We start from the raw sequence: 22,045 nt of genomic DNA, 5'->3' as shown, positions 1-22,045 counted from the left end.
GCCTCACCGGCGGCCGCCGGGCCCCCCCGCTGCGCCCGGCGGGGCGGCGGGACCCAGGGCGGCCATCGGCGGGGCCTGATCCGCAGCGGGACGCGGGGTCGCGCCGCCCCGCAGCGCCGGGCGAGGGCCGGGCAGCCCCGCCGTCCCCGCCCCGCCCGCACCTGCCGGGCCGCCCCGCCTTCCCCCGGCCGCGGCTCCGAGCCCTCCTCCCCGCCCGGCCAGCGCCTCCCCGCGGCAAGGAGCGGGCGTGGGGTCGGTCCGGCGTCCCTCATCCCTCACCGCCATTCCGCCCGGCATCCTGGGCCCCGACGCCGTTCCAAGCCGCCGAGGGGCGACGGCAGCGCCCGCTGGCACCTGCCCGCTGCCCTGAGGAGGTGACGGGGCCAGGGCCGGCCTGCCCCGACACTGGGGCTGCAGAAAGGGAGGGAGGGTGGAAGAAACACCTGGGAAAGGCGCTCCATGCCAGCCCCGTTCCCATCTGGGGAAAGGGGCCCAAACCATTGGGCCGTGGCGCACTCTGGGTGCTTGGTCCGAGGAACTGTGGTGTTCCATGGCTTCAGTGGCGTTCAATACTTAAACCTACCAAACCTGAATCCTCGCCCCACGACTTAATGGCGAGGCCAGTTTGATCTGCTCCTCATGGCTCAGAGCTTGCAAGAGCCAGTAGTTGGAGGCAGCTGCTTGGAGGTGAAAGTTGGAGGGTTGGGGAAAGGCCACAGACTTCCTTATCCCTGAGCGCACAGCCTGTGCCCTCAGCCTGACCTGAAGTATGCAGGGCACACCCCACATTCACAGGTATGGATCACAGGGATTTGTCCCCTCTCTCCCCATTGAGTAATCCTGTACTAGGAGAGAAATAGGAAGCAGGGCCCCTGCGTTTTCAACATCACTGAGCCGAAAAAGGAAGGCAGTGATGTGGAAATTAGGTTAAACCGCCTAAGTAGGCAGCTTTCTGCACGTAACTAATCTGGCTGCTGCATATAGCAGTGCTCAAGTGAATTCCAGCCCAGTGGGTAATACTGGGACAAAACCAGGCTCCTCTGCTTGGTTTGCAGGCCAGGGCCCAGGAGAGGGGATGGAAAGTAAAGAGAAAAATAGGATGTGGGGGGGGATATGGAACAGTTCTCCTCTATTGAAATGGAGCTGAGGATTCATGTTAGGCCCTGAACGAGGTAAGGCGAGCAGCAACTTTAAGACTTTGGCTTAAACTCCCAATGTGGGTATCACCACAGCCTTTGAGTAATCAATCTATCACTGTTCTCTAGAGTACCTACACCCCCCTCTTTCTTTCACTGTTGAACAGAGATGCATGACCTTGATACTGTTCCTGCAAGATACACAAGGACAGACCACTGGCCTCGCAACTCATCTGTGCTGCGATATGAGCAGCAGCTGCAAGCATCCAGCTGTGGCTTTCAGAAAAGGAGCAGCTCATCGTTAAGGTCACATTAAGAGACCCAGGTGAGAATGGGATCCTACGTATTGCAGGATGGTGAGGGACAGAAGACTGGATTTCAGAGCTATGGGCAGTGGGTGGCCAAGAAAATCCCAGCTGCTGCTACTGCATGCAGGTCAGCTAGAAGGCTACACTCAGACTCACCTCTCAATTACCTCCAGGCACTACTCAACCCGTGCTTTTTTAAACACACTATTACGAGAGAGGTGCTTGGAGGAGAGCCCTTGGGACATGTCCCACTTCCACTGACAGCAGCAGTCCCGAAACACTGATGAAGATGCCCTAGTGCCTCTTCACTTCCAGTTGCCAGGAGTCAGAGCACATTGAGGAGACAAGTATCCCACCTACTTTATGCTCAGTTCCTTGAAAAAAGTGGCACAGGAGCTAATGGTCCAAAGCTTTGGCTCACCAAACCTAATGCAGGGCTATGCAGAGGGGACTTCGGTAACGCTATTTTGTGTAGAACTAGGTATTTCTTCCTTGTCATGTGCAGTTACCCAGCAGGTATGAGGAAGGTCATTTATTTTTTACCTGCTGGGGACAGAAAGAGTGTTGCCATTGAGAGTTAACACATAGACAGAGAAAAACAGTGGGTTAATAGCTACTACAGTGTGAGTAGACACAGGAAAGGAAACAAACAGGAGAAGAAAGAGCCTACCTGTAACCCAAAATCACAACTAAGGTAACCATTAGTGCAACGATAGACTGTAAGAAGAGTTGGACTCTCAGGTACCGCATAGGAGAGGAGGGGGTCATAGATGCTTTAATATTAATTTTCAACTTTAATATACAGCTTTCTTTTTCTAATCTGACAGCTTTATATGTTTGTTCCATATTTAATAAAGAGAGGCTTTATTACACAGAGCTACCTTTACTCAAAAGGGGGAAATGATGAGTTATTTCAGATTTGCTGGAAGGAAGAAAATTATTTGAGATTCGCTGCAAGAGCTGTGGCAGGAAACAAAGGCAGAGGTAGTGTTGCACGGTAGGGTTGTAAGGCTTGTTCTGGTAACTAGAGGACTGGTAACAAGAGATGCCCTCCCACAAGGACTTTATTAAGCCTGTGTGCTCAGAATGCTCCCTGGAACTGCAGCATGCATGCATTTCCCTGAAAAAACGTGTCCTTCTCTGTCAGTGAAAGGCAATGGTGAAGCTCTCAGCCGAGTACTGAATTTCTGGCAATAAAAAACAGTTCAGCTTCCAGCTGCTGCTGCACAGTGAATTAATCAGGGCTGAAGAACTGGAGCAGAGCAAGCCCCACAGCTTCCAAGAGGGTGGTTGGTTGTCACCCTGATCATGTCCCCAGCTGACACAACACACAAGCTGCTCAGGGGAAGCATGAAGGGCTTGCCCACTGCTTTCCTCTGTGCTTTGAGTGAAAACACAGGGCACAGCTTCACCCCTTTGGTTCAGCTGAGTGGCTCAGTGCAAGAGGGAGCACAGTTGTTCTCCAGTTGTGTCCTAGATCAGCAATGATACAAGTTTGGTTCAGAATGACTTTTTCTTCTCAGCTGAACTTACTCTAGTGACAATTGTCTCTTTCTCTTTTACTTACCCCCTGCCAGTACTCCCAGAGTTTGCACCAAGAGAAACAGATTCATCCTAGACTGCCAGGCCAAGAACTTGAAATTAGAAACAAACCTCCCATGGAGATATAGAGAGAGAAATAGCAGAAGCAGCATTACAAACTAACACTTCCATTTTGTCAAGTCCTGAAGTAATAGAAATTCTAGGAGCTGAAAGTGGTTCAATTGGTCCAAAAAACCCCTTGGAGACTACTGGCAAAAATAATTAACAATTCCCCCGAGTAGCTTGCTCTGAGTGGTGTTCTTCAGCTAAAATATTTCCCAAGGAAGGGGGTCAGGAGGGGAGAGAGAGAGTGAGGGAACCTGTCACACGTGTGATTGTTAGCAGAGAAGCTTTTTACTCTTGAAAGGGGAACAAATTATGAATGTGGGAATAAGCAAATAGTGGGAAGTAGGTCTGTGACTGAAAATAATCAAATCCTGTCCAGTGACATTTTTTTCAACTGAAGCAGATGACCAACCTGATTACAGTAGTTGGCACTATCTTCCTCTTTCATTGCACCTTGGCACTAGTCTGAATCCACCACAGCTGCATCCTCTCCCATTAATATAAACAAGGGACCAAAGAGTGCAGTTCTGACATCCTGCCTTGTGCACTTGTGGGCACAGCAAGGAAGACGAGCAATATCCTGGTTTTTTTCCTGCCTGAGTTTAAAGATGCGCTTCTCTGAGGGGTGGCTCCTCTCCCCCACACATCCAGAACTACAGGAACAGAAAAGATGAAAGCCAGTTACCAGCTAAAAACTTCTACTTGTGGATCAGTAGAAGTTTGAGCAGTGAAGGAAGGCTCAACTACTCAGTTGTGAGTGCGGGTAAAGCTTAGACTGGGCTGCTCTGCTTACCCATCCTTACTGGAGCTTTCCTGCACCAATACACTGGAGATTAATATGCCAACTCTATTTCCATTATACACTCTGCTATCTCTCCCTTTGTTAAATGGAAACACCAGAGAAAAGTTTGCCAGAGATGCTCAAAGCCCCAGGTGTCCTTTCAAAAAAAGGCCTAGACTCAGCTTGAAAAGCCATTCAGACACAGCAGAATGGGTGTCTGGGGAACATAACTCCTGCCACCCCTGCCCAGAGGTGACAGTCCCATGGCTGGGAGGCATGAGGGTCAGCAGCACAAGGGTGGGCTGAACTGGCCTCCTAATAGAAATATCCACTGAAGACCTGCACAGATGTGCTGGCCTGCAAGTCCCACAGAGCAACATGGGCAGAAGGGTGGCAGCAAAAAAAGGTACAGTGAAAGCATGGGGACAGATACATTTCTGACATACAGAGCAGAAGGGATGGTGAGGTGAGATAGCAGCTTGGATCAAGTGAAGAAAGAACGTGACAAGAAAGAGCATGTGGTTAAACACTGTGCTGTTCCTGAAAATTGCCAGAGAAAGTGAAGTTCCTGTGCCTTTTGAACTAATATGCCTTTGAAAAATGTGCCCAAAACAAGGCATGTATCACAGAACATCTGAAGGACAACAGAAAATTGCAAAGAATCCTGCTTTGAGTCTAGGACAGGACAGATGAAGGCACAGAGACCCAAACACCACGCTCCCACCACAAGCAGGCTCAAGCATAAAGACATCACTCAGCACCAACATCAATTTAATTCTTCCCTCTTCAGGACAGGAACAGGGCAGATACTCCTGGAGTTACATCAGCAAGCGGAAAGAGGGCAAAGGAACAAACTGTGCTGGGAAATCCCAGCTAAACATGCAGGCAACAGAACCACTCTACTCAAGACAGCCCAGACCTGGATGGGGGAAGAGTGCAGCTCTTCTGAGTCACTGAGGTGCGACTCACCTCCGCTGAGTCCACTCAGCTGCCCAAAACCGTAACGCAGAGGACAGGTCCAGGAAAACAAAACCAAGTTGTCTTCTTGCTGTTCTGTCCTGTTCCTAAGAGGCAGCAGGTTACTGTGGCCCTATGCAGCCCCAAAAGTAGTGAAGGAAGCAAGTCCAAGTCTGTAAAACTACAGGGTCAATGCAATGGCTTTGGCTGTTGTGTTCAATATAGCATTGGAAACAACAGGAATGTCTCGGGCAACTCTCTGAAAGGGAGGCATGTTGGGTCCTTCCAGTGTGTCCAGGATACCTGCAGAACAGAAAACAGGGGAGAGAGGCAAGAGTTAGCTCAGATGATAGCAGATGGCACATTTCTTCTTGCTCTTCTCTCTGACTAGGGTGTGATTGAGGGTGGCAGGGCCCAGAACAGGTGAAGCACTTGCAGAGAGTGGAAGGAGACATCTAGCCCCAAAGACTGAACAGGAGTAAACACTTCCATCCAGAGACCACAGGGTGCACATCAGAGCTTGTGCTCGGGGCAGGAAAACTGCATGTTCCCAAGAGGAACACAGATCCTTTTGCTTCGAGGGTGTCAGATCCAGTCCCCTGCCATCTGACCTGAATGCAGGTACTGCCAGAGAAGTTGCTCTGGCAGCTTCTAAAATCCTGTTTCTACTTCATCCCAGCACAGATCTTGCTCTTAGACCAAGACTCTCTTTCATCCTGAGATACACTTGCAGACTCACATCAGGAGCTGCTGCTGTGCTGCAATATGGAATTTTTGCCACTGCAATGCAAACAGACCACGCTTGGCAGGAAATACACAGACCAATGCAAATGTCCTCAAGTCTCTGTCAATTACCCTCTTAAGACTGATAATCAGTTTCGGAGTGCCTTGAGGAAAATTGCTTGGAATATATTTTGTTCTATTTCATCTGCCAAAAAGCTTCAGATCAGAACCTTTGCCATAAGAACAGATTCAGGAAAGAACAAGATTTATATCTAAAAGGACTTGTAATGCTATGTATAACCCCTAATTATGCAGATTTATCAGAAATATCACAAATGGGTCTGGCTGCCTAAACTCTATAGAGAGATTTGCAGAATTGCATATTTAGGGATCTGGAAACTCTTTAGAGATGGGGTGGGAGAAGAGTTTTCGTTTTTGTTTGTTTTTTTTTTAAAGAGGTTGAGACTTTGTTAGAAGAAAACAAGAAGAGACATGGAAGGAGGACCTGAACATGCATGGCCTGGTTAATAGTACCAGCTGAGGAAGATACAACCTCTGCTATCTGTGCTATACAACACAAGATTAAAGAAGATGTTAAACAAAGAAGGAAAAACAGTTATGGCACATTTCCTGATCAGAGAAAAGCAACCTTACTTCAACAATATTCAGGAAGGGGCTGGACATGTGCATGCAAGAACAGTCGGTGCTGTTACACTTTACTTGTGGGGAAGTAATAAGGGTCCTTCCTCATAAATTTGGTCTTAAGTGCTGAAACTCAGTGCACAGTAAATACTCCAATGTGTACCTGCTGCCCTACTTGAACAGCTTCTTCTAAAAAAAGCTAGTGGCAGTCATTTTAGAGCTGGAAACTGGCACAGATGCCCAAAGGACAGATTCAAACTGCCCATACTTTCTCAGAGAGAGAAAAAACAACTTCTCTTCCCTCAGATCTAACAGGATGTCTTTATATCTCCCTTGCTTACCTTCTACCACCTTGTGATAAGCAAAGTGCAGATAGAGCAGGAAAAGCATATGCAGAGCAGCAAGAGTCCCACACAGGATGAGCCGCTGGGTATGTCCCACGGTGCGTGACACCAGCACAGCAACCTAGGAGAGAGGAGGTGATCAGAGACAGGGCAGCTGCTACCTGAGCCTCTGGCACTGCAGTCAGGAACACACAGAAGAACAGGTCAAGCAGTGAGAATCTGCAGAAACGCTGCACTGAGTCTTTGTCGCAGTTTTCACCAATGAATTTGACGCTGTTTTGTGTAGGTGAACTTTGCCCAGTCTTGCCAAGAGTGCAGGATGCTCAGTCATGGCTCTCCACAGCAGCTGTAAGGGAGTAAATGAACCTCTTGCAGCTGTTAGAATGGGTGAGGATATCAATCCAAGCTGCACCTCCACACCCCAGTGGCCAAATTACGCAGGAGCATCGGGCTGTTCTGTAACTCAGCAGCTCGACTGGCTGTGAAACGAACCACCAGGCCAAGGAACAGAAAGCAAACAACACTTCCTTTTTTTGTCCCAGTAAGAGAAGGACCCCAGGCTGCCTGTCCCTTACCATTCGTAGTGTAGAGAGTCCACCAACAACCAACCAGAAGATGTAGAAGAGGGAGTGGAAGTGGATATTATAGGTGACAAAGAGAGTGATGCAGTGTCCAAAAAGACCATAGCCCTGACAAAACAAAAATGTCCATGTTACAAGCACCAGTCACACACAAAGGGCCATTGATCAAGAGCACAAACAGCCTATTCCTGCAACACTTCACTGTGGCAAAGCCTCACAAATCACTCATTCACTGCCAAACAGTCAAGCAGAACAACTTTAACAGCAGCTCACAGACAGATAATCTGTCTGAAAGATTCACAGGCATGCCAGAGACTGCGACAATGTGGGAAACAGAGGAAAGATCCTCCAATCCCAGAGAAATTTGAGTTTCCTGGCTTTTTACCACCAGGTTCCCAAATCAGGAAGTGCAAAGCAGAAGACTTGCACAAAGAAACTGCCTCTTTGCACTGTCACTGTGCCTGGGATGGGGCAGGTCAGAAGAACATCCTGGAATTCCAGGCTGTCCCAGTGCAGTTACCTGGGACCAGCAGTTTACAAAGACTTTCCCTGCTCTTTGGGAAAAGCTTGTTCTGGAACACCATGCAGCCAGTGTGCATCACAGGGCAGCTCCATGAGTACATACCAACAGTGACAGCATCTGCACCATCGTGATTTGGGCATTGCACAGATATGCCAGGAAATACATGAAAGATGAGACGCCCAGCCAGTAACCGAAGCAGGTGCCAATGGCTGTGCCCATCAGTGTGCCTTCCCTCTGTGGAGACAATGTCAGGATGAGGAGAACTCAAAGGAGTGGCCTGCCAGCACCCAAACCCCTGAGAGTCCCAGATCCTTTGCAGGCATTATCAAAGAGCTGGCCACCAGCAATCAGGGGGCCACAGGATCTAAACCCCAAGCCCTCCCAGCAGCAGTGTCAAGACTTTCTGGGACATCCTTGCTCCCACCCCCAAACCAACATCCTCAAATCAATCTGCTTTTCAGCAAGATGCTTATTCAGTTATAGAAAAGATTTCCTCTCCATTTCTAGTGTCACTGCAACAACCCAGTCAAACCACCACTTATCAACGAAACTGGACGTACAATGATGGTGTCTGACGTCTTCATTCCATGCAAAAGAATGGCCACCAGTGTGAAAACCAGCATGAGGGGTCCATACAGCTCGCCTGCAATTTTCTACAGAAGGAGACAGGTGAGGGAAAGATTGGTTAGAGCCCCTGAATATCATACATCAGCCCCTGAATATCACAGGCGATGTGAGAAGTGCACTGGATGGAGTTTATCACCCAGGTTATCACCTGAGGTTAGGGGACACACACTGAGGTTTGGAACAACCATGGAAAGGAGCCACCAACATTTTCAGGGAGAACACCTAGCAAACTCGGTCCTTAATAACATGGATTATTACAGTTTCACAAGATGTCTGTGGGACAGTCACTTGGACATGGAGTCTGATTCAGCAAAAGGGAACTCACCTGTGGGAAATTAATCATCTTCACAGGAATCATGGACTCCAGCAGTCTGCACCACAGGAAAGCAGGGAATGACAACGGGAGCAGGAAGAACAACAGGACAGTTAACAAAATGCTTCGTCAGTAAAAGATCCCACATATTCATTACCAGTGTTTGCTATTGTGTTGACAGGCCTTGAGGGACAGAGGATTCTTTCTAAAGGGTGAGTCAAGAAGGGAAAGAAAAGAAAGAAAACCTTATTTTCAGTGACTTCAGTAACTTTGTTGAGTAGGGGCAGATTCAATGAAAATGTTTAGGGTTCCACTCAGGGATGAGAGATCATCGACAAAACAGCAGGAAGGAAAGGTAATTTTCCTCACAAATGCTCACAAAATTTTGCCTTGCTGGACTCAACCGTGTTACAAAGCCAACAGAAGCCACACAAGGCAGCCAAATACGAAAAGAGCCCTTTCTCCTGCCCTGAGCAGCAATGCCAGGTGACAGGGCCACCAGCCCAACCACGGAACCTCACCAAGACGAGCGGGACAACGCACAATGCGTTTGCCCATCCCTGAGTTTTGCTGCAGGGCTGCCAGCCCACCCCAGCTTGCTCGCTCGGAGCTGACAGCCGGACTCCTGCAGGCACGGAGCCGCTGCCTCCCCGCGCCGGGAGCTGCCCACCTGGCTCGCACTTGGACGGGCTCCACATCGAAGTAGGGCCGGAGGATGTCGATGTTGGCGTACAGGCTGAAGGCCCTGGAGGCTTGTCTCTTCCCCACCTGCCACATCTGCGGAGAGAAGGGAGCGGGCAGCGGCCGTGCGGGCAGGCAGGGACCCCGGGGCCGGGGGCGGCCGGGACACAGCGCTCACCTGGTCAGCGACCTGCCGGCCCAGCTGTCCCCGCAGCCCCTTCATGCCCAGGAACTCCCCGTCCTCCTCCTCGCCGGCGCCCGCCTCGCCCTCCGCTTCCTCCTCCTCCTCCTCCTTCATGCGCTGGTGCATCTCCCCCATGTCCTCGAAGCTGGAGCCCGACGTGTCGTCCATGTTCTCCATGTCGATGACGGCGGAGCCGCCACCCTGCGCCGGGCCAGACACGGTGTCAGCACCCGCTGGGCCCGGCCCCGGCCCCGCCGCCGCCCCCGGCCCGGCCCCACCTGCACGGTGTCCTCGAAGCCGCCCCATTCGGCGGCGGGGGCACCGCTCCTGCCGCCGCCCGCCGCCCCCGGCGCGGCCATGGTGCCCGTCCCGGCCCCGCCGCGCTGGCCCGGATGGGCTGGAGCCGGATGTGACGGCGGCCGGCAGCGGCTCCCAGGGCCCGGGAGCGCCGCCCATCGCCGCCATGGCGGCCCAGCGGCGGAGCGCGGACGAGATGCGGGACCGCGTGGTGCTGGGCGAGTTCGGCGTCCGCAACGTGAGCGAGCCCGGCGGGGCGGGGGGCGGCCCCCGCCCGCACCCCCTCACGGCCCCGCCTGTGCCCTCTCCTCGCAGGTCCACACCACCGACTTCCCCGGGAACTACCCCGGCTACGAGGACGCCTGGGACCAGCGGCGCTTCGAGGAGGTGGGTGAGCGGCGCCGGCGGCCGGGGCCGTCTGTGGGTGTGCGGGGTCGGGCCCCGCGGCCGGCGTGACCCTCGGTGCGCGGCTCCCGCAGGCGTTCCGCGTGGACGTGATCCGTGAGGAAGGCGACACCCTGGAGTTCGACATGGTGGGCATCGACGCCGCCATCGCCAACGCCTTCCGCCGCATCCTGCTCGCCGAGGTACCGCCGCTCCGGGCGTGCTCACCTGGGCTGCCGGCTTAAGACTTGCTTGACAGGGAGCGGGGAATGTCCGGCCTTGTGTCAGCCCTTGCGGACGGCTGCGGGTTTTGGAAGAGAAGCACACGTTCGTTCCGCACGTGTGCCGGGAGCCCGAAGAGAATCAGGGCTTTAGCAGCACGGGCGATACCGCCTACTGGTCTTAGGGGTGCTGCTGGTAGTGTCTGCCGGTCAGCCTTTTCGACACAGCTGTGGTACCAACCAAAAAGAAGCCACATAATGCTGCCAAGTACTAAAAGGTTGAGGATGCTTTAAAGCCCTTTCTGCTGCCCTTCACCTCTTTTGATTGATTGTTAAAAAAACGGGGATGGGAGTAGACGAGGTGTAAGGATATATTGCATAGCCTGATTTGGCAGGAATACCACTCAAAATAGTCTGCATGGCAGGTACTCGTGGGAGAGGAGGGACACTTAAGCTGGATAATGTCTTGGCTTGTAGTTCAACTATTGTCTTAGGCTGACTTGATCTCTTGTCTCCATGAGGTGCCAACGATGGCTGTAGAGAAGGTCTTTGTGTACAACAACACATCCATTGTGCAGGATGAAATTCTGGCTCATCGGTTGGGCCTCATCCCTATCCGAGCTGACCCTCGGCTCTTTGAGTACAGAAACCAAGGTGAGAGTCTTGGATAGAATATTGAAGGTTCCTCTCAAACTAGTAATTTAGGGTCGTGTAAACTGACTAGAAGTGTTATTTCACGTGCTTCTTCCCAGGAGATCAGGAAGGCACTGAAATTGATACTCTGCAGTTTCAGCTGAAAATCAAATGCAAACGAAACCCTCAGGCTGCCAAGGAATCATCTGATCCTGATGAACTATATTTCAATCATAAAGGTGAGATTTCTCCTAAAAATAGGTGCTTTTCATTTTGGTCTTGGAAGACAGGACTTAGGCTGTTTTCTCAGCCTTATGTGCTCACAGGGAAAGTTGATTCCATTCTGCTAAACTTTTTGCTATCTCCAGTCCTGTACAGGTGAGTGACCTGCTTTGAGGCAGCAGCTGGCTGATGCTTGTGGCTTCTCTTTGCAGTGTACAGTAAACACATGACGTGGGTGCCCCTGGGGAATCAGACAGACCTCTTTCCAGATGCTGACTTCCGACCTGTTCACGATGACATCCTCATTGCACTGTTGCGACCCGGACAGGAAATAGATGTGCTTATGCATTGTGTCAAGGGTATAGGTGAGTCGTGCCTCCTGGAGCAGCGGGACAAGGAATGTGAGTGCTTGGACTAGGGTACTGCGGTGTGATGGGGAAGGGTGGAGAATTGGCTTTTCCCCTGGAGCTTTAGGCCCCAGAATCCTTGTTCCCTGAGGCCTGCTCTCATCCTTGACTCTTAACTCTTCATACAGGTAAGGATCATGCCAAGTTTTCTCCTGTGGCCACAGCCAGTTATCGACTGCTTCCTGACATTACTCTCCTGCAGCCTATTGAGGATGAGGCAGCTGAGACATTACAGAAGTGCTTTTCCCCTGGGGTCATTGAGATCCAGAATATCAATGGTACTTTTTTCCTGTGCTAAGTTCCTTGCGAGCTTTAGTTTAGAGACTGATTGGAGGTTGGAGCCAAACCTTTGCAGAGACAAAACCACATTGTGATGTTGCCTTGCTGATCAGTGGTTCGTGCTCTTCTGAGCCTGGTTTTATGGATGAGTGGTTACCACGTGCAGACGTGTTGGGTGATGAACGGGGATGTCCCTGAAATGCATTGCATACCTGGCCACAGAGCCCTGCAGCTGCTGACTGCAGCTTCCAGCGCTGTTCAGTTGTGACACTGGGTAGCGAGCTTGCTCTTTCCACAGCTGAGTGTGGAGACTTCTTGTGTCCTTCCAGGGGTGCCTGTAGGCTTCGTGTCTTGGGTTTTTCTTCCAGGTTGGATTTTCATGTTGGGTATAGGCTAATTCTTTATATTGGTGTCTTCCCTGCCTTTGGTGAGGGGGGAGTGCCTGTTTGAGCTAAGCATGTACTGTGACCGTAAGGCTGACCTGCTGCCATTTGCCCACCTTGTTTCATCTCCCTTTTAGGAAAAAGGGTGGCAAGAGTAGCCAATGCACGGCTGGACACATTCAGCAGAGAAGTTTTCCGACATGAGGGTCTGAAAAACCTTGTGCGCCTGGCAAGAGTACGGAACCATTACATCTGTAAGTGCCCCATTTTCCAGAGTCCTGACGTGGTTTGTGTGAACAAGCAGCGACTGGCCAGCACGTGTGGCTGGCTCTGTGCCTCTCCCCACCCTCAGCATCCATACATCCAAAAGGCAGTGGGTAACTCCTTGCTTTGGGATTGAATCTTGGTGCTTTCTGCTGGCAAAGGTAGCCACTTCTCTGGCTGTGAAGATCTGGCTTGTTGCAGTGAGGTGTAAGGGAAGGTGAGGGACGGAAGCATGGAGCCAGGTGCATGGAGGCTGAAGCTGCCCCGTGGCTGTGCTGACTTGTGTCTGTGTCTCTGTGCAGTTTCAGTGGAGTCGACAGGTATCTTACCTCCAGATGTGCTGGTGAGTGAAGCCATCAAGATCCTGATGGGAAAGTGTCAGCGCTTCCTCAATGAGCTGGACTCTGTGCCTATGGAGTGACCAGGCTGTAGCTGGGAAAGCAGAAACCTGCACTGCTGTTCTGGGCTTCCTGCACCTGCCTCGATGGGGGATTCCTCTTCCATAGGCAGAAGGCTTGAGAGGGGTTTGCCAAGAATCCAAGGACTATCTCTTTGGATTTTTCTGTTGGTAATGAGCCTCAGTGAGGAGATGCACTAAAATAAAGGCTTTTTTTTTTTTAAAAAAAAAAGCTGTGTCCTGTGCCATTCACAATTGTGAAACCAAAACCATCATACATGGAAGAAGTGGCAGCAGGTCTAAGGATGGCTAACAGCATTTATTTTAGATGGTATGCTGTGAGCGAGGAGGACTGATGGGGCGGTGTAGTAAAACACTTCACAGCAGGTCAGTGAGGTTTAAAGAGTTGGCATAAGGGCACGGCTGTTTTGCAGGTGTTTCAGACCAGCTCTGGGATAGGTAATATGGTAGAGAAAAGGCTGTACTATTAGAGGACTGGAACACCTCTCCTATGAAAAAATTGAGAGAGAGCTGTGATTGTTCAGTTCAGCCTGGAGAACAAGAAAGCTCCAGGGAGGCCCCATTCTGGCCTTTCAGTATATAAAGGGGGCATGGAGAAAGACTTTACCAGGGTCTGTAGTGACAGGCTAAAGGCCAACAGTTTTGAACTGGAAGAAGGTAGACTTACATTGAACGTCAGGTATTTTTTACAATGAAGGTGGAGGTAAGTTGTCACAGGTTTCCCACAGCTGCGAATGCCCCATCCCTGAAGTGTTCAAGGCCAGGTTAGATGAGGCGTTGAGCAACGTGGTTAAGAGTTGAAAATGGGAGTACTGGTGTGTCTCAGTTGCTGAAGTCAATCCATGCTATAGTGCTAGACTTCAGTCTAGTTCTACATTCTGCTAAGTAAGTCGAATCAAAGTTTCCCTGGGGTAGAATTACTTAAGAGTGTAAACATCCTGTTAGGGTGAATATGCTGTAGGGAGAAGGCACACTTGGCATCCTGGCTCCAACCCAAATCTATCCCATGCCATGCTGCAGACCCAGGTATATACTGCATGTGCATGTCACCCATTATCACTGTCTACCCATCCATAACTATCCATCCATCCACCTCTGTGCTACTGCGTCACATGCTTATGGGATGGGCCCTTGAAAAGTCTTAAGGTTTTGCTTTGACAATACACATCCCTCAAGCTGTAAGCTGGGACCTAGAATTAAAATAAACTATCAGTGAGTCACAAATTAATACCTCAAAAATGCAATTTCCCCCTCACCTAATTAAACTATATAGTCTGGAATGGTTCATCCCCTGACAGTGTATACACCACCAGCAAAGGTGCTCCCTTTTTGGTAGCTGGAATAAGGGATACTGTGAAATCTCCAGGAGGGCAGTCTGGCCAGACCAGAGGCCTCAGATCTTACTGAAACAGATAAAAGAATAAAAATGAAACATGACACCATGTGTATGAAACTGGAATAGCTTTACTGACATTCAGGTGTAACACAACCAGTTCAGAGACGGCTTTGGATTTAAACATTCCTACAAAAAAGGTTTAAAATCCATTTTACAAAAACCCCTTGTGTCTAGCATGAAGTCACAGAATGTTAAAAATATCACAACACAATAAATACACCCAGCCTTTGCTAGAGCCAGGAGCCATGTTAGCTCAGAGGTTAAAAAAGTTTGAGGCTAGGAAGAAAATGGAGGGTGCTGGTGGAACAGCAGGGGCAGGAGGGTGAGTGGATGCCCAAGGCCTGCTCTTCCTATCTGCACTCCCATGCCTCCCAACCCCAGCCTTTTTGTCCAGTCTGTCCATGTGGAGACACCACTTCACCTACCAGAGCTTATTACTTGTTCTGTCTCCTGGATGGCAAAACTGCCAGCTAGGTCTGGACAGACCCTCTGAGCGCCTGCGCTAACTCTAGGATAGATTGTGTAGTATTTGTCATGTAAGAAGAACCAGCTTTGCACACTGGAGTGGCTTTGTAAGAGTCCCACCACATCTAAAACCCAGTTTCTGACCTGGCTCTCCCCTGTAAACTGCATATAAAGCCCACCCCTCCTGCCCCACCATGCAATTCTCCGAGAAGGACCAGACTGGGTAAAAACGGGTTACTGTCACCTCCACTGCAACAGGGCGAGGAGCTCCCTTCTGGATTGCAGGTGCTTCAGGTATTGGTCCAGATTTTATTTACCCTGCGCTGGCCAAGTTCTAGTCTACAGGGCATGGTAAAATGAAAAAAAAAAAAAAAAGAAAAAAAGAAAACCCAAAAGAAAACAGTATGTCCTGCTCCCCCTGAGAGATGTCCAAGAAAGGCTGGCACAAAGTAAAAGCCTTCCATTTGGCTCTGGGTAGAACAAGCTGTATGATCGTATCTGTACATATATATGTATATATATGACAGTCTCTGCCTCTTTCTAGAGAGCAGTTGCACCTTAGAAAGGCTGATCTCACAGGAGATCCTAGAGCACTGCTAGGCTTCCTGGCACGCAGCCCTCAGCCCAAGGCTCAGCATCCTGGAGGGAAACGGGTTCAGCAGAATTCCAGTCTGCAAGGGACGAGTGCTGATAAGCGTGACAGGAGTGTCCGATGTGTTCCCTACAAAGCCTGGCTACTAGCACCCAGAGGAAGATTAGGGTAGCCCCTTTTCACATGGCACACTACTCTGCCGTTTGCATTAATCCTAAACCCCAAGGGATGAAGAGGTGGAGCAAGAGTGACCCGAGGCTACAAGATGATCAGGCTTTACCCTAAAGAGGTCTATGGACTCAGCTCCCACCCTGCAGAGAAGCAGAGGTCTAAAGATGCTCATCCAATGAAGGGGAAAGAGTCAGGGGAAGAGCTTAATATTGACTGGTTCAAATGCCACCGCAGGCCCCATCCCAGTGTATGGAAGAGAAGGGGACAGGACCCGTCAGGGGCTTTATTCAGACGAATGCTTGTGGAGGCGGTGACAAGGAGAATCTAATGTGCTTACTATGAGGAGAGACAAATTTTCAGGTAAGGGAGGAGATGGCTGCAGCATCCCAGGCTCAGGGCTCGAAGAGTACATTGAAGCCCTCTCCATCCTCGTTTTCTAGCACATCTGTCTCCAGTGATGGCTTCACCTTTTTGAAGAGAGATGGAAGGTTCCGGATATGAACCTCCTTGCGGAACTGCTCCCCAATGGGCTTCTGCAGAGGACAGACAGGCAGGCATCAGTCACTGTTCATACCCCCGCTCAGCTCAGGGGCAGCTTCTTGCACAGCAGATGCAGAACGCAGGTTCTGAGCAATCCCTAAGCCCAGACCCCGTACTTGCATTTTGAGGAATGTCAGGCCTGGCCTTTCCCAAGTGCCAGGGCACTGAGGTAACTTTTAAAATACCAGCTCCCCAGCTTCTAATTCAATGTCCAAGGCTTCACCACCACCATCCTCATGGAAGTCCAATGCCCACCCAGCAACTTCAATCAAACATTTTAGCACCCCGTTTCCCCAGGCACCTTTGTGCAAGGTGCTTGCTGCCTCTCAATGAGAGGCCATTGCTGGAGGGGCTGCTCAGTCTGCTGGATCCTGGGGTGAAGAGAGGCAGAACAAACACTAAAGATGCTGCTACAGCCTGCTGGCTGGGAAGGGGGGTGGCTGGTGAGAGGAGGCAGGTCAGCCACCCCATCACTTCTGCAGCATACAGCTGTGAAATCTTCCTCCAGGGTATCACTTACCCCAATACAACCTGAGATGAGGCGCTTGAAGTGATCCTTCCGGCGCTTGTCAGCCACCTTCTGCAGTGTTGGGTTGAGAAGCTTTGAATCAAACTGCTCCAAAGAGTCCAGCTGGATGTCTGGGATCTGCTCCATCACTGCCTTCAGCTCACCATAGCGAGGGCGCTGCATGGAGAAGTACCATTAACCCAGCTCTGCCAGAGTAACAGCCTTGCCCTCCTTGGGGGCCATGCTCTCCCCTGCCCCTACCCACTGGGTATGGGATTAGTTTTCACCATTCCCCTTACATTCCTCAACCTCACATTTGGATGAAGAACAGAATTTCTCACCAAGGCCTCGTAGATCTGGAAAGCCAGGTGGACAAGAGCTGCCATGCAGCCATCGTGTTGCCCATGTACCTGTAAGCCCTTCAGCACACTTGTGAAAAACCAGGACACAGCATCGGGAAGGAGGTTTCCTGGAAGCACCTGGGGAAGAAGCACTGTCAGCACTGAAGCAAGAAACTGGTACGCAGCCACCTTTCTGCAACAGCTTGCTCTTCCTGAGGGAGAAGGTGCCCAGGGGTGAGGCAGCCACGCTTCTCACAATATTCAGACCCTGCCAGAACTAATCCCTTCTTCTTCCCACAGGTACCTGTTTGAGTAGTGGCCAGCAAAGCTGTGTTGTGGTTCTTTGGCAGGACAAGGTGTCCTTCCAGGACAGGGATGTGTAGGCAGTGATCAGCACTGCAGTGCAAACATCCTGAAAAGGAGTCAGGAAAACCAGTCAGAGGAACTATTTCTTACTTCCAGCATTCAAACCTGATGGTATCCAAGAAGGAATTCAGAGAATCTGCAGGAGCTTCTGAGAATCCTGCATCTTACTGTTGCTCCAGCAGAAGGTTTTCACCCAGGGTGCACCCTGAGGGATCAGTGCTAAGTTAACCTGTTCCCTTCATCTCCCTGGAACAGATCCCAGAGCGCTCATGGACTCCCCTCAGCTGCTACTCTCAAATCACTGCAAAAGCTTCTAGAAGAGCTTCCAAGGCATCCACAGCAGAGAGTACAGGAATACTGGGATAAAAGTACTCTGCACAATGGATGGTATTAGCACTGTAGCTCCTGTACCACCTCAGGCAGATTTTACAGAAAAAAAAATAAATGGATGAAGTTCTTCCTCATGAAGACTGGGGCCCAGGATGAAGGCAGAGCCAGGGAGCTGAATGCCCAGGACCTCTTCCCCAGATGGGCTGAAGCACTGTAGCCATGTGTTACAACTGGATCCCAACCCCCATTTGCTTTGTGGCTTCTGCAAGGCCCTTAAAAGCCATGCATATTCCCAAGAGGTTATTCCCACAAGGGGAATGCTCCAGCAGCCTAGATCTCTGCAGCACTGTTTGGCTGCAGAGCAGACACGTGTGACAAAGAGTACAGAGAAAGGATGGTGGCAGTCAGAGCACATGCTCTTACCTCTTGCTTCATCAGACACTTGCCAAGCTCGGTGAGCTCTGCGTTGGCAGGGGGAGTCACCTCCGTGGCCATCGCCTCATCATCTGCAGAGCAAAGGCTGCACTGTGCATGTGGCCTCCCAAGGACTGAGGGGACACAGGGGGGCTACAAGAACTAAGCTGGGAGCCAGGAGACAGCACACAGCATCAGTGTTCTGGCACAGCTTACCCAGAACACCTCTTTTCAAGCAAAAAGCTACCATCCTTTGTGGGGCAGGAGGGGCATGCAACTGGCTACCTTCAGCTCTTGGGAAACTGTTCACAACCCCTCTGCTCCTCAGCCCACTTCTCAGAACCTTAAGAACCAGCTGCTCCAACGTGCCACCCATGAACAGCACATTAGTTTCCAGGCTAGACTGGGTTTTTCTGTGGCCCCCAGACACGCTGGGCAGGACAGAGGTGAAGGCTTCTTACCAAACCTATACCACTGACACAGAACCTCCAGCATCAGCCCAGCCTCCCCCTCAAGAAACAGGAAAGGAACAGCATTTGTGTACACCAAGGGCAGGAAAGGCAAAGGCAGGCATTTACTTACCATCTCCATCTACAGCAGCAGTAGTGTTCTGTTCAACACCTTTCTTAGAAACACAGCAAACAGCTGCAAAAACAGTTGCAGGTCAGAGGAGCAGAAAAGGGAAGATGCTACTGCAGAATATGCAGAGATTAACCTACAGACTCTGGTGGGCTCACAGGTGCTTCAAGCTCCCCAGCTCTTACAGGGAATCTGAAGAATCAGAAAGCCCAGTATAAAAAGCTCAATACTGCACTACCTGGAAGGCTGTCACACCTCACCCACAGCACCTTCCCACAGTGGAACCTGCTGCACAATGGTTGCTTCTGACTACAGAGAAGCAGGAATGTGCAAAACCATCTGAAGCCCATAATCCAAGAAGAACACTGATTTAAAGCAAAAGGCCAGTTGAGAAAGGAGACAGAAGACAAAGCTGTGATCTCTGTGGAATCTATTTCCCCAGCCTTCCTGCACAAAGCCACGCAGACACAAAAATGATGTTGGAGAAGGGGAACACAAGGGAGTCTGCTCTGGGGGAGGGACTCTTCCCTTATGTCTGGTTAGAGACATGGCAATTACCAACATCAAAACTGCTCTACACTTGGCTTGTCCATAAATCCATGTCTCATACTGGGTTCCAAAGCGCAGAATGGGAGAAGCCAATTCCCTGTAGGACTGGATTCTTACAGGAACAGTGCCAAAACCATGGAGCCCTGAAAGCTAACAAAAGGAAGAATCTCTCTTTTGAAAGTTTTAAATTATCTTTTACTAGGTTTTAGCTAAGATTTTGGCCGGGCTGTCTCACATCTGCCTTCTCATGGTTATCTTATATACTACTGATGGTTATAATTAAATTTTACTGCACACTGGAATTCCTGTTGGCCTTTCCAGGGAAAACTTCCCAAATATCTCAGGAGATCTAGCCTGATTTCACTTACTGGCGAGATCCATGACTTCTCGAGTTAGCAGCCTGACCAGCTGTTCCTCAAGCATCTCCTGAGACTCGGGGTTGTCATCTGCAGCATCATCCTCACTGAGGAGAACAGGTTTTAGTCTGACAGGAGCCAATGTCATCAAGCACCCCCTCCACCCAAACACAGGGAATGAGTCACCAGTGTATCTTCCAGCCCTTGCTGGCAGGGCTGTATCTGGGCAAAGGGCCACGTAAAAGACCAAATCTCCATCCCATTCCCCATTTCCCTCTTTGTACCAAGGGGTGGAAGCTTACCAGAGCATGCTTCGCTGGTTGATCACCTGCCATTTCTGGGACAACCTCTGTTCAAGACAAAAGGAAAGATTAAATCTGGACACAATGCAAGGAGACCCAAGCAACAGCTGCTGGAAGAAGCACAAGAGTTTTAAACAAAGCTCTCATGCCAAAGACCCATTTTGAATGCAGGAGAACTGGTACCAAGGGTGTTGGAATATGAATGAGCTGTCATGAAAATGAGAGGACATGGGGAAACAAAACATCAACAAATGCAAAAAGTCTCAGGGCTGCAGGTGGAGGAGTTTATGTCCACAGGTTTGAACTCACAGCAAGTGGTGCTGTGCAACAGCCAGGGCTCAATGCACTTTAAAGCCCCCCCTAAACATCACCAAAATCATTAAGCACCAAGGCTCTGCCCTTGTCTCTGCTGGATCCGTAGAGACAGACATTCCCACACGTTGCTGCCAGCTGCTACAGGGAGTCAGGGGTGTCAAGGAACAGGCAAGCTGGACAAGGTGTTTTCTTACCAAGTGCAGATAGGTGAAGAGTGGTCCCAGCATGGGGCAGACAAGGGTTTCATAGTATTCTGAGGGACAGGAAAGTACCAAGGGCTTCACAAACACACCTGAACAGACCAGTTAAGGAAGAGATCTAAGACCTAAGGCCAGCTGCTAGGGAGACTGCAGCACAGTGCCCAAGCCAACCCATTCCACTGGGAGGCCAAGGGACAGACACTTTCTCACAGCCCTGAATTAACAAATGGCATCTCTATACAGCAAGAACATCAGTTATTCCGCTCTTTCCCCAACAGTTCAGCTGAGAAAGCTAAAGGTGCTTAGCACCCATTTCCTAGCTGTGAGACTGGAAAGTCAGCTGGGAAACCCACATGATCTCCCAGAGAAACACATCCTAATGTCAAGCTGCTCACTATCCAAGCCCCTTTGCCCCTCAGAAGGCACTTACACCCCTCTCACAGTGCCTCCAGAACCACACAAATCCTGTGCATTTATTCTGACCTTTATTACCCAGTGCTCCTTCTGCTCATGCCCTCCTAGGCTCACACATCATCTGCACCAGGTGTACCCTGTCTGTTTACCTCCTCAATCACCCTTCTTTGTCTTGGCCATACTGAAAACAATGCAAGGTTTAAATTTATGTCTTCAGAGCCTCCCAAGCTGGCATTAGAGAGTGATGGAAGGATACGGAGCATGGGGCGCAGTCTGTAATCAGGAATGTTGTTGAGGTTGTTGAAAGCAGAGCTGAGGAGCTGGGTGGCGAGACCCTCAACAGTGTAGAAATCCTGTTGCATGGAGGGGCCTGCATTTCCCAGGATGTGAAAACTTCAACAGAAAACAAATTGGTTACAAGTCTGCCACATAACAAGTACCACATCTCTGATCTGCAAAGGCTACAAGTACTATTATCTTGAGACTACACAGTTGTCACATTCCTAAACAAATACTGTGGAGGAATTTTAGCACACTATCTCTTTTTTTTCTGGGATATCTGCAGAGGAACAATGACTTAAGCATTTAAGCACTACAAGGTATTTTCAAGTGCTGATGTACCCTGGCACATAATTAGAAGTGGCAAAAGAGATAAACTAGATGAGGGTATCAGGTAAGCGCTCCAATCTGACTACCTAACTACAGAAGAGCTAAAAGCAGATCCCCATTTTGAGGTACTTTTTCCAGACTGTTCCACGTCTGTGTGGCAGGTTACAACCACTCAGTACAGGCCGCCACTGCAGCTTGTACTTGCATACTGCAGGATACAGCTCATGCCAAAAGTCTGACTCTAAAGGAAGTCAGGACCCCACAATAACCTACTGCTCTGCCTGTGCAGTGATGAATCGTGGTGAGAGATGTGGTGCTCTTACCAGTTGTCATAGAGGGTACAAAAGAAGCCCTGCATCCTTTCTAAGACTGTTTTGTAAACAGGAGAGTCATAAAGCTCCAACAAAGGCTGAGGGAGACCTGTGGAAAGGAAGAAACTTCAGTTACATTAATGATGAGAACACAGTGCACCTTCAGAGCACACTGTACAGGCCCCAGCCAGCTTGATGGCAGCAAGGGAAACCCTTGGCAAGAGCCAAATAGGAAGCGGTGCAGCAACCCTAGGGCAGAAAGTCAGAGGTCAGACAGGTTCAGGTTGGCTGCACCCAGAGCAAAGGTGCTTCCCCTGAGGTTGATGAAGCTC

General features: G+C 50.2%; 3 protein-coding genes and 1 long non-coding RNA gene across 7 annotated transcripts in view; 2 read left to right on the top strand and 2 right to left on the bottom strand.

Moving 5' to 3' along the window:
- Positions 1-122: 122 nt before the first annotated feature.
- Positions 123-6,139, top strand: LOC147654942 (uncharacterized). Its single transcript, XR_015283495.1, has 3 exons — positions 123-795; positions 1,304-1,461; positions 6,009-6,139. It is a non-coding gene; the product is annotated as an uncharacterized LOC147654942 (long non-coding RNA).
- Positions 4,627-9,851, bottom strand: YIPF3 (Yip1 domain family member 3). The gene is made up of 9 exons (XM_086878010.1): positions 9,726-9,851; positions 9,442-9,648; positions 9,253-9,359; positions 8,595-8,640; positions 8,203-8,295; positions 7,745-7,876; positions 7,114-7,227; positions 6,536-6,659; positions 4,627-5,132 (listed from the first exon to the last, which is right to left on the bottom strand). Exons 1-9 carry the CDS (start codon positions 9,804-9,806, stop codon positions 5,011-5,013), a joined length of 1,026 nt encoding a protein of 341 aa, XP_086734136.1. The 5' UTR covers positions 9,807-9,851; the 3' UTR covers positions 4,627-5,010.
- A 10-nt stretch (positions 9,852-9,861) lies between these two features.
- POLR1C (RNA polymerase I and III subunit C) lies at positions 9,862-13,166 on the top strand. Its single transcript, XM_086878009.1, has 9 exons — positions 9,862-9,982; positions 10,060-10,131; positions 10,224-10,331; positions 10,871-11,003; positions 11,102-11,221; positions 11,417-11,569; positions 11,740-11,889; positions 12,411-12,527; positions 12,840-13,166. The coding sequence occupies exons 1-9, from the start codon at positions 9,911-9,913 to the stop codon at positions 12,956-12,958; spliced, it is 1,044 nt and encodes a 347-aa protein (XP_086734135.1). The 5' UTR covers positions 9,862-9,910; the 3' UTR covers positions 12,959-13,166.
- A 1,233-nt stretch (positions 13,167-14,399) lies between these two features.
- The window catches only part of XPO5 (exportin 5), a 30,102-nt gene continuing 22,456 nt past the window's right edge, over positions 14,400-22,045 (bottom strand). For all 4 annotated transcript variants that reach the window (XM_086878000.1, XM_086878001.1, XM_086878002.1 and 1 more), the window contains 11 exons: positions 21,726-21,822; positions 21,050-21,186; positions 20,374-20,471; positions 19,865-19,911; positions 19,575-19,669; positions 18,661-18,723; positions 18,088-18,170; positions 17,273-17,380; positions 16,969-17,106; positions 16,640-16,804; positions 14,400-16,112 (listed from right to left, as the gene is read on the bottom strand). In XM_086878000.1, coding sequence (XP_086734126.1) covers positions 15,972-16,112; positions 16,640-16,804; positions 16,969-17,106; positions 17,273-17,380; positions 18,088-18,170; positions 18,661-18,723; positions 19,575-19,669; positions 19,865-19,911; positions 20,374-20,471; positions 21,050-21,186; positions 21,726-21,822 — 1,172 coding nt within the window. In that variant the 3' untranslated portion in view covers positions 14,400-15,971. The remainder of the gene's footprint in view (positions 16,113-16,639; positions 16,805-16,968; positions 17,107-17,272; positions 17,381-18,087; positions 18,171-18,660; positions 18,724-19,574; positions 19,670-19,864; positions 19,912-20,373; positions 20,472-21,049; positions 21,187-21,725; positions 21,823-22,045) is intronic.

This window comes from Cyanistes caeruleus, chromosome 2, assembly GCF_971803275.1.
Source record: "Cyanistes caeruleus chromosome 2, bCyaCae1.hap1.1, whole genome shotgun sequence".
In the NCBI taxonomy this organism is placed as follows: domain Eukaryota; kingdom Metazoa; phylum Chordata; class Aves; order Passeriformes; family Paridae; genus Cyanistes; species Cyanistes caeruleus.
This window is presented reverse-complemented; position numbering and strand designations above follow the sequence as displayed.